Source organism: Geotrypetes seraphini, chromosome 8, assembly GCF_902459505.1.
Source record: "Geotrypetes seraphini chromosome 8, aGeoSer1.1, whole genome shotgun sequence".
NCBI lineage: Eukaryota > Metazoa > Chordata > Amphibia > Gymnophiona > Dermophiidae > Geotrypetes > Geotrypetes seraphini.
In genome coordinates this window covers 152,649,196-152,661,361 of record NC_047091.1, presented here as the reverse complement: position 1 = coordinate 152,661,361, position 12,166 = coordinate 152,649,196, and the positions used below count along the sequence as shown (strand labels likewise).

General features: G+C 37.8%; 1 protein-coding gene across 2 annotated transcripts in view; it reads left to right on the top strand.

Annotated features, from left to right (window-relative positions):
- ATP6V0A2 (ATPase H+ transporting V0 subunit a2) overlaps positions 1–12,166 on the top strand; it is a 133,764-nt gene that overhangs the window by 56,935 nt on the left and 64,663 nt on the right. For both annotated transcript variants that reach the window (XM_033954063.1, XM_033954062.1), the window contains exons 10-11: positions 3,295–3,445; positions 11,845–11,984. In XM_033954063.1, coding sequence (XP_033809954.1) covers positions 3,295–3,445; positions 11,845–11,984 — 291 coding nt within the window. The remainder of the gene's footprint in view (positions 1–3,294; positions 3,446–11,844; positions 11,985–12,166) is intronic.

Below are 12,166 nucleotides of genomic sequence, written 5' to 3'. Positions count from 1 at the left end.
CGGGATAGTACGCCTTAGAAGACCGGACAAAAGTTACATGGAAGCAGATTCCGATAAAGCCGAACTACTGAATGAATACTTCTGCTCAGTCTTCACCTGTGAGGCACCGGGACATGGTCCGCAGTTGAAGGCAACACAAAGCACAGAAGACCCATTTCAGAATTTTGAGTTCACATCAGGTGAAGTTTACAGTGAACTGGCAAGACTCAAGGTGAACAAAGCCATGGGACCAGACAATTTGCACCCAAGAGTGCTCAGAGAATTGAGCGATGTCCTGGCGAAACCGTTGGTTGAGCTATTCAGTCTCTCCCTAAGTAAGGGGAAAGTTCCCCTGGTCTGGAAATTAGCTAATGTCGTTCCTCTGCATAAAAAGGGTTGCAGGGCAGAGGCTGCAAATTATAGACCGGTGAGTCTCACATCAATAGTGTGCAAACTCATGGAAACACTAATTAAAAGCAAATTGGACACGATCTTGAATGAAGGGAATCTTCGGGATCCCAGTCAGCATGGATTCACCAAGGGTAGGTCCTGCCAATCCAATCTCATCAGCTTCTTTGACTGGGTAACAAGAAAGTTGGACTTGGGAGAGTCTTTGGACGTCGTGTACCTGGACTTCAGTAAAGCTTTTGACAGTGTCCCACACCGCAGGCTGCTAAGCAAGATGGAATCGATGGGGTTAGGAGAGACACTAACTGCATGGGTCAATGATTGGCTGAGTGGCAGACTTCAGAGGGTGGTGGTTAATGGTACCCTTTCTAAAACATCGGAGGTGACCAGTGGAGTGCCGCAGGGCTCGGTCCTGGGTCCACTCCTTTTCAACATATTCATAGGGGATCTGACTCAAGGGCTTCAAGGTAAAATAACACTATTCGCCGATGACGCCAAACTATGTAATATAGTAAGTGAATGCAGTTTACAGAATTATATGGCGCAGGTCCTGCTTACATTGGAAAGTTGGTCCTCAACCTGGCAGCTAGGCTTCAATGCTAAGAAATGTAAGGTCATGCACCTCGGAAGCGGAAATCCATGCAGGACGTACTTCTTGAACGGAGAAACTTTAACTAGGACTTCAGCAGAACGAGATTTAGGAGTAATCATCAGTGCAGACATGAAAACTGCCAATCAAGTGGAGAAGGCTTCAACTAAGGCAAGGCAGATATTGGGTTGTATCAATAAAAGTTTCGTCAGCCGAAAGCCTGAAGTCATAATGCCGTTGTACAGGGCCATGGTGAGACCTCATCTGGAGTACTGTGTGCAATTCTGGAGGCCACATTACAGTAAAGATGTGCGCAGAATTGAATTGGTTCAGCGGACGGCCACCAGGATGATCTCGGGGCTCAAGGGTCTCTCGTACGAAGAGAGACTGAACAAATTGCAGCTCTACACTCTCGAGGAACGTAGGGAGAGGGGAGACATGATCGAAACATTTAAGTATCTCACGGGACGTGTCGAAGTGGAAGATGATATTTTCTTTCTCAAGGGACCCTTGGCCACAAGAGGGCACCCATTCAAATTCAGGGGCGGAAAATTTCATGGCGACACCAGAAAGTATTTCTTCACAGAGAGAGTGGTTGATCATTGGAACAAGCTTCCAGTGCAGGTGATCGAGGCAGACAGCGTGCCAGACTTTAAGAATAAATGGGATACCCAGTGGGATCCCTACGAGGGTCAAGATAAGGAAATTGGGTCATTAGGGCATAGACAGGGCGTGGGTAAGCAGAGTGGGCAGACTTGATGGGCTGTAGCCCTTTTCTGCCGTCATCTTCTATGTTTCTATGTTTCTATGGTGGGAATCCAAAATCCTCTGTATTTCATTTCGATCATCATCTCTTATTACAACGTCTTTCTTCTATAGGTGTAGCCAACAAGCCCTTGAATGGTTTCGCTCTTATTTTCTTGACAGAGCCTCTACAGTACATTTCAATAACTCAGTTTCAAAATCCTATCATTCTAACTTTGGTATTCCACAAGGCTCCATCTTATCACCTCTTTTATTTAATATCTATTTGGCTCCTCTCCTGATCCTTTGTCAATCAATAGGGTTTACCGTTTACGCCTACGCCGATGATCTTCAATTATTGCACCCCATTGATCCCAATAGCCAAATTGAGATTCAGTCAATTAATCATAAATTAAATAAAGTTCACGACTGGTTAAATACTAATAAGCTTTCTTTAAATATTTCAAAAACTAACACTCTCCTCTTCCCCGGGTAAGAGGGAGCACAATTAATTTCTCCAGTCACCATTGAAAAGACTCCACTTCCACCAATCACAACTACTAAAATCTTAGGTGTCCTTATAGACAATAAGTTAACATTTCGACCACAAATTAGTGCATTGGTTAAAAATTGTTTTTATAAATTAAGGATGATTCAATCGTTGGCCCCTCTACTTGATATTAGTTCCCTGAATGTTCTGATCCATGCACTCGTAATATCAAAAATGGACTATTGTAACTCATTATTAAAAGGGATCTATCATAAAGACTTAAAACGCTTGCAGCTTATCCAAAACACAGCCATTAAGATAATCTCGGGCGCAAAGAAATTTGATCATGTTACTCCTTTGCTTCAAAAAGCCCACTGGTTGCCTGTCCCACACAGGGTAACTTATAAAATTGCCCTTCTGACATTTAAAACTTTGCAGACCAATACACCAGCATTTATAGACGGACTTTTGATCCCATATGACCCTCCGAGAGCTTTAAGATCTATTTCTCAATACAATCTTAACATTCCATCTTTAAAAATAATAGGTACACGTCGTACCTCAATTTTTTCTGTTACAGCCCCTATGATCTGGAATACTCTTCCTTTACACTTAAAAATGGAAAAAAACTTAAAAAATTTTAAAAGCAATTTAAAGTGCTTTCTTTTTAAAGATGCTTTTAATTGATCAATTGTATTTTAGTAATTAACCTATTCTTGTTTTTTACATTTATTTTCCCAGTCCCTTTTTGTGTTTACCTTAAATGTTTCTCACATTTTCTATATCGATTGTATTTCTCCCCCCTCTTCCTATTCGTGTTTAGGGGCCTTTCGGTCCATATTTACCTAGTATGTAATTGCTGTCAGTCTTGTAGTTTTGTTATAGAAATGTATGTTTTAATTGTTACATTTTTGTTTAAATGTTATTTTAAATATTGTTCAACGCTTTGCAGTTTCGAAAAAAGCGTTTAATCAAAAATCTGAATAAACAATGTAAAATGAACCTGTATTTTATTTTTTACCAAATACTATATATGAGCAATGTTTTTTAAGTTTATTGATTAATTGTGTTTGCATTTTCTCAGAGAAAGAGTGGTGCTACAGTACCTTCATTTATAAACCGAATACCAACCAATGAGACACCTCCAACACTAGTCCGCACCAATAAATTTACCTCTGGCTTCCAGAACATTGTTGATCTTTATGGAGTTGGGAACTACAAAGAGGTTAATCCAGGTTTGTGTTGGGTTTTGCAAACTTTATTCAGCACTCCACATTTGAAATAGCTTTAGTATCATTGCAAAAACCAATTGCTGAGGGTGGGGTAAATTTCCCAAATTTCTACAGATATCATGAAGCTTTTATCATGCGGCAGGGTATGTATTGGATCCTTCCTGAGCTTATGGAACATCTTCCTAACTGGCTGTACTTAGAATGGCAACTCATGTCCCCATTGCAATTGTTTCATGTTCTGAATATAAAGTTACCTAGATATGTTAAGGACAATAGTATTTTATTTGATACATGGAAAAGCATTGAAATTTCTTAATAAATTAACGGATGTTCCAGTGGAAAAATCCACTTATCAATCCTTATGGTTAAACTCCAAGGTTCGAATAAATGGGTCTGGGATCTCCTGGAAGCATTGGATGCAGGCAGGCATTCGAACATTGGAAACTGCTGGATTTTTCACGGCTGCAACAATCATTTGGAATTTCAAAATCTCAAAATTATAGATGGTTGCAGGTGAAGCAGGCTGTTCAGAGTGGGTTCCCTGAATGGCAGAATTTTAAAAACTATTATAGTTTGCAGGTCCTATGCTTCCAGACAGATTTGCTGGGACATCAGGCCGCCAGGTGGTATAAATTAATTTCAGAATTTTTGAATAAGAAACCTTACGAAGTTTATTTAGCTGGGTAAAAATGCAAGAATTGCCTTAGTGACTTTACAAAAACCAATTGTGGAGGGGGGTGGGTATATTTTCCAAATTTCTATAGGTACCATCAAGCCTATATTATGTGCCAGGGTATGTATTGGGTCCTCCCAGAATTCATGGAAAAGCTACCAGATTGGTTATGGTTGGAATGGCAGCCCATGTTTCCCATTAGGCTTCGTCATCTTTTTAGTATTAAAATGCCTAGGATACGTAAAAAGAATAGAATATTAATGGACACATGGAAAACTACGATATATTAATAATTTAACATCACTTCCAATTCAAAAATCTACATATCAAAATATATGGCTAAACTCCAGGATACAAATAGGCGGTTTTAAGATTGTCTGGAAGGATTGGATTAAAGCAGGTATACGAACCTTAAATGATGTTATATCTAATGGTAAACTGCTTGATTTTTCACAGTCGCAACATAAATTTGGCCTTGATAAAAAGCAAAGTTATAAATGGTTGCAACTGAAGCAGGCTATTCAGGCAGGGTTCCCATAATGGAAATCTCTTAATAATCAATTTAGTTTAGATTTCCTATGCTTTCAGGCAAACTTCCTGGGTCACCAGGCCGCGCAATGGTATAAATTATTATCTGGCTATTTGAATAAGAAACCAAAAACTGGACTTAGAGATATTTGGAGCATTGAGATTAAGCATCAAATTAATGCATCTCAATGGTCCTGGAGTACAATGTCTGCATCTATGAGGCAAACGTGGTTTTTTCCTGTTGCATAGAGCACTCTGGACCCCTGTTCGTTTACAAAAATTGGATTGCTCTAAGTCTAATAGATGTTGGCATTGTCACCTCGATGCTGGAACTTTAGATCATTTATTGTTTCATTGTCCATTTATTAAAACCTTTTGGCAGTCAATTTGGGATCAAATAAATTGTATGCTAGAAAATCATGTAGCATTGTCATATGACACAGTTTATTTGGCATGTCTATGAGAGCTAAAAGTCAATTATCCTCTAATAATAATAAACTTTTAATGATTTTAACAGGTGTTGCCATTCAACAAATAACATAATTGGAAAGATTGTAAAAGATTAAACTATTGTTTTTTGTGGAACTCGGTGTGTCACATGTATAAAATGGAACGAGCGTTAGCAGTTCAAAAAGGATATTTTAATAAATTTAAGGATGTGTGGGGGCCATTAATAAGTTATTATAATGAATAAATAGCATTTTCCTCTATTTACTATATATATTGTTGGAGGGTGGGAGGTAGGTTTTTGAAGTTTAATAACAAATTATAGAACAAATGGTATATGTTATATTATGTAGTATGTATTTGCTTGAATACAATTTTGGGGGGTGGGTTGGGGTTAAATTTTCTTTTTGAGAAATGGTAGAGTTTTTTCTGTACGCTTGTAAAATCTAAAATGAATAAAGATTTATTTTAAAAAAATGTTAAAAAGATAGAAATTCAAGTGATGTACTCAATTTCAAATGTCAATTATTTATACACTTGATGTCAGATGTAAAAATGAATAAAGAATTTAAAAAAAAAAGAATAAGAAACCAAAAAATAGTCTTAGAGACATTTGGAGCATTGAGATAAAGCAGTACATTCCTGCATCTCGATGGCCACGAATTTGGACTCGGAGGATGAGATGTACAACGTCAGCATCTATGAGACAAACATTGTTTTTCTTATTGTATAGAACTTTTTGGACCCCTGTTCATTTACAAAAGATAGATAGTTCTAAAGTTTAATAGATGCCGGCATTGTCATCTTGATATAGGGACACTGGATCATCTGCTGTTCTATTGTCCTTTAATACTCAAGTTCTGGAAGTTGATATGGGGACAGATTAATGCTATACTTAAGGCATCGATTCCTTTGACATATGAGGCAGTCATATGTGGAACGATGTTGCAGCTGAAGCCCTCATTGGACATATATAGAGGTCAGCTTTTCCTTATCATGACTGGGGTAGCCATACAAATGATTATGCGCAACTGGAAGAACTGTGATCGCCTTAACTTTAATTTTTGGTGGGCAAGTTTATGCTTAACTTATAGATTTGAAAAAATGAACGCAGATATAATGGGTCATACTAAGAGATTTAAGTTAATCTGGGGCCCTTTGATATCTTTTATGGATGCGTTGTAATTGTTTTTTCCTTTGATCCTGTTGAGACTCAGAGGAGACATGATAGAGACTTACAAGATTATGAAAGGCATAGAGAGGGTAGAGAGGGACAGGTTCTTCAGCGTACTGGGAACTACAAAAACAAGAGGGCACTTGGAGAAATTGAAAGGGGACAGGTTTAGACCAATGCTAGAAAGTTCTTCTTCACTCAGAGGGTGGTGGATACCTGGAATGCGCTTCCGGAAGATTTAATAGGACAGACTACATTAAGGGGTTTCAAAGAGGGACTAGATAAATTCCTGAAGGATAAGGGGATTGAAGTCTACAGATAAAGGAGGACACAGGAGAAAAAAAAAAAAAGGTATAGATAAAAGGGAAAAAGGGGTTTCAGGATATAAAGGAGTAGGAATCAACGATTTAGACAAAAGATCACTCTACAGGTCATGGACCTGATGGGCCACCGCGGGAGCGGACCGCTGGGCTCGATGGACCCTTGGTCTGACCCAATGGAGGCAAATTCTTATGTTCTTATATATTGCAACAACCAACGAACTTGTGGGACTTGGCTAAACAACTTTCCAAGTCAAGTATTAAATTACTATGAACCCCTCAGATTCCTGCGCTGCTCAGTATAATTACTGTAACAGCTGATGGCAGGTGGGCAGTTCTCTTTCATTGGGTGTTCATAGTTTTTCTTTTTGTATTTTTTAAATTATGCATTAAAAACTTATCTTTAGGCGTACTTAAGTCTATATTTTATCTGTGACTCAATAAATGAAAACTGGTGGCACTTATCTTTTTGTTGCCGCTTGTGTTTCAAATACGCGCTGCCGGTGCAAATAGAGCCCGACGGGACCCGTTTCGCCAATGAGGCTTTGTCAAGGGTCTGGTGTTCTGGCTATGAAAAAAGAAATGTATAACATTAATTATTGCATACCCGAACATTAAAGGAAATAGTCAAGTACTAAAATAAGATTCTGCGAAGTTACTCACTGTGCACAGCTACGCCTGTGTGTGACAGGTCTAAAGAAAATGGCGCCGGCAAACAGCCGGATGTAAATTGCTACGTTATATATCGTATGCATGATGACGTCATTTGCATTTAAAAAAGAATTGTGCTATAACACACTTATAAACAACCTGAGAGACCTACAGATTAGAAAAAGGCATACCAATCTATTGCATTATTTAGCCCTGCTGGTTTTACTGTGTTAAGATTAAATATCCACCGACATTCTTTTTGATGTAACAGTCTTTGTCTATTTCCGCCTCTGACATGACTCTCAACTTTATCAATGCAGAAGCATTTCAAGTCGGTGAACTTGTGGTTGAATTGAACGCAATGTTCAACCAGGGGGGCCGTCATTTTCCTGTTCTTTAAATTTGATTTATGTTCTGTTAATCTCGTTCTGAATGGTCGTGTTGACATTCCGACGTACAATTTTGAACAGGGACAGCTGATTACATAGATGATATGCTTGTAACTTTTTCCAGTAGCTGGATTGATAAAATTTTTTGTAGGTGAGGTTACCTCACAGCTACTGCATTTGCCACATTTGAAAAACCCTTTTGGAAGCAAAGAGCTGTCACTCGGTTGCTGATGTTTTATCATTGCTGGACTGAAATAATCTTTCAGGTTTCTTTCTCTGGAAAAGGCAATTCTGATGTCAGTTTTTGGAAAAAGTGGGTGTGCCTGTATGATCTTCCAATTGTCTTTGATGATCCTTGCTGGACAATTTCCCTGTGTAGTATATCTTAATACACAAGTTAAAACATCTTCATCTTTTTCATCCATTGATTTTACAGGAGAGTGCAATAAGTGATCACGATTATAATATCGAGCTCTTTTCAATGCTTGTTTCAAAATGTTATCGGGGTATCCTCTTTGTTGTAGTTTTGTCTTTAGTTTCTTAGCTTGATTTTTAAAGGTGGTCAAAGAAGAACAATTACGTCTTAATCGGAGGAATTGTGAAAAAGGCAAATTACGTCTTAGACTCAAAGGGTGGCAACTCTTGAAATCTAAAAAGGTGTTTCTATCAGTGGTTTTGATATGTGTGTCAAATTCAAAATGGTCATTGTGTTGTGTAATAATTAAATCCAAAAAAGTCAAAGTGTTGACTGCATATTCCATGGAGAATTGAATGTTTGGATCACAACTATTAAGCCAGATTTTGAAGTTCAGGAGTTCTTTTTCGGTTCCGGTCCAAAGTAAAAGAACATCATCTATGTATCGGAACCATTTAAAGATGTTTTCTTCAAAAGGGGAATTCACTATCCACGTCTTTTCAAAATGATCCATGAATAGGTTGGCTACCGACGGGGCAAACGTTGCCCCCATGGCCACCCCTTTATTTTGTTTATAGAATTTATCAGTATGGAGATTAACAGCAGTATGCTGATTGAATATTGCAAAATTGAAAGAATACCCAGGGGTTTGAGAATGAACAAAGCCCCACAAATTTTCAAAGAGGACACACAATTTGTTGAAGTCTGGAATAAGATTCTCAACAAATGTTCATTGGACCTTATGTTGCTCATTATTCAACACAGCAACAACAAAAGACGTCATGGTTAAACTCAGTGATATTCCAGCAAATGAATTTCCTTTTGTTCTGGTTTCTTTAGATGTATCGTCGTTGTATACTTCTATCCCCCAAGACGAAGCATTAAGTATCCTCAAAAACGTGTTCGAATCTCGGACACGTCCACACACCATTCCTACTGAATTCCTCTGTTTCTTGTCTAGACTAGCAATGAAGGAGAATTTCTTTATTTTTGACGGTAAATTCTATAAACAAAATAAAGGGGTGGCCATGGGGGCAACGTTTGCCCCGTCGGTAGCCAACCTATTCATGGATCATTTTGAAAAGACGTGGATAGTGAATTCCCCTTTTGAAGAAAACATCTTTAAATGGTTCCGATACATAGATGATGTTCTTTTACTTTGGACCGGAACCGAAAAAGAACTCCTGAACTTCAAAATCTGGCTTAATAGTTGTGATCCAAACATTCAATTCTCCATGGAATATGCAGTCAACACTTTGACTTTTTTGGATTTAATTATTACACAACACAATGACCATTTTGAATTTGACACACATATCAAAACCACTGATAGAAACACCTTTTTAGATTTCAAGAGTTGCCACCCTTTGAGTCTAAGACGTAATTTGCCTTTTTCACAATTCCTCCGATTAAGACGTAATTGTTCTTCTTTGACCACCTTTAAAAATCAAGCTAAGAAACTAAAGACAAAACTACAACAAAGAGGATACCCCGATAACATTTTGAAACAAGCATTGAAAAGAGCTCGATATTATAATCGTGATCACTTATTGCACTCTCCTGTAAAATCAATGGATGAAAAAGATGAAGATGTTTTAACTTGTGTATTAAGATATACTACACAGGGAAATTGTCCAGCAAGGATCATCAAAGACAATTGGAAGATCATACAGGCACACCCACTTTTTGCAAAAACTGACATCAGAATTGCCTTTTCCAGAGAAAGAAACCTGAAAGATTATCTCAGTCCAGCAATGATAAAACATCAGCAACCGAGTGACAGCTCTTTGCTTCCAAAAGGGTTTTTCAAATGTGGCAAATGCAGTAGCTGTGAGGTAACCTCACCTACAAAAAATTTTATCAATCCAGCTACTGGAAAAAGTTACAACATTAGACATTTTTTAACCTGCAACTCAGAGCATATCATCTATGTAATCAGCTGTCCCTGTTCAAAATTGTACGTCGGAATGTCAACACGACCATTCAGAACGAGATTAACAGAACATAAATCAAATTTAAAGAACAGGAAAATGACGGCCCCCCTGGTTGAACATTGCGTTCAATTCAACCACAAGTTCACCGACTTGAAATGCTTCTGCATTGATAAAGTTGAGAGTCATGTCAGAGGCGGAAATAGACAAAGACTGTTACATCAAAAAGAATGTCGGTGGATATTTAATCTTAACACAGTAAAACCAGTAGGGCTAAATAATGCAATAGATTGGTATGCCTTTTTCTAATCTGTAGGTCTCTCAGGTTGTTTATAAGTGTGTTATGGCACAATTCTTTTTTAAATGCAAATGAAGTCATCATGCATACGATATATAACGTAGCAATTTACATCCGGCTGTTTGCCGGCGCCATTTTCTTTAGACCTGTCACACACAGGCGTAGCTGTGCACAGTGAGTAACTTCGCAGAATCTTATTTTAGTACTTGACTATTTCCTTTAATGTTCGGGTATGCAATAATTAATGTTATACATTTCTTTTTTCATAGCCAGAACACCAGACCCTTGACAAAGCCTCATTGGCGAAACGGGTCCCGTCGGGCTCTATTTGCACCGGCAGCGCGTATTTGAAACACAAGTGGCAACAAAAAGATAAGTGCCGCCAGTTTTCATTTATTGAGTCACAGATAAAATATAGACTTAAGTATGCCTAAAGATAAGTTTTTAATGCATAATTTAAAAAATACAAAAAGAAAAACTATGAACACCCAATGAAAGAGAACTGCCCACCTGCCATCAGCTGTTACAGTAATTATACTGAGCAGCGCAGGAATCTGAGGGGTTCATAGTAATTTAATACTAGACTTGGAAAGTTGTTTAGCCAAGTCCCACAAGTTCGTTGGTTGTTGTGATTACTTTTAGTAGGAACTTGAGACCATTTTCGCTGTAGTAGTGATTCACTTATATATTGCACACATACCCTAGGGGAGGAAGGGTGGGAGAGGGATATTTATGTCATGGTTTTATTCTCTTGCAAGGTATTGGTTGAATGGATGTTTTTGTTTTTTTTATCTTGCTGTGGGGATTTTGATTGATTATAAATGCATATATGAATAATGTTGTTTGTGTAGATACTGTACTGCATTTTTGTTAACTTAGGAAAATTAATAAAGATTTAAACAAAAAACACTCCACATTTGACAATTGTGAAAGCAGGTGGAAGAGAAGGACTTCCTCTCACTAACAAAGAAAAATGCCTTCAACCACATTTTCTGTTTGCAGCCCTGCCTTTGGATTTACTCTCTCTCAAATCTGAATGGACTATTAATCTGTACTGTACATCTGTTTTTATTTTGTTTTTTCCAAGCTCATGTCATTGCTCATTTGTTGAACACATGTTGATGGTGTAGAAAAGCACAATTGTACCCTAATTTACTTAGATCCCAAAGAGTGGAGGCATGTAGACAGTTTGCATAGAAACATAATGGGAGATAAAGGCCAAATGGCCCATCTAGTCTGCCCATCTGCAGTAACCATTATCTTTTTCTCTCTCCAAGAGATCCCAGGCCCTTTTGAATTCAGTTAAGTAAACATTTTGGATGCTTATTTTATCTGTGAATTGGAATGCAAATGAAAATAAAAATGAGACATTTCATTGCATTTATTTATTCAACATGCTTGATGAATTCTTACAAGTTGTTTAAAGCTTCCTACCTAGACAACACAGAAATACTCATTTTTGTAAAAAGAGGTTCTTAAATAATGGAGGATTGATTATAATGGAGGATTTTTATAAAAAGTATCTTAAATAATGGAAGATTGATAATGGTGAATAATGGAATTTTGTCTCTGGCAGCACCCTACACGATTATAACCTTCCCCTTCCTCTTTGCTGTTATGTTTGGTGATTGTGGACATGGTCTTTTGATGGCCCTGTTTGCCTTCTGGATGGTGCTGTATGAAAAGAGCCCGACACTCCAGCGAACACGAGATGAGGTAAAGCAAAGTCATGAAAACACATCATTCTTACATTTGGAGGGGGAGATAATTTTATAAAGTCTTTTTCATGTGTATGTGAAATAGCTTTGTTGGAAAATTCAGACTAATGTAAAAGTACACATATTGACATGATGGTTCATGAACTATTCTTAAATGGAACTTCAATTACATATTCACAG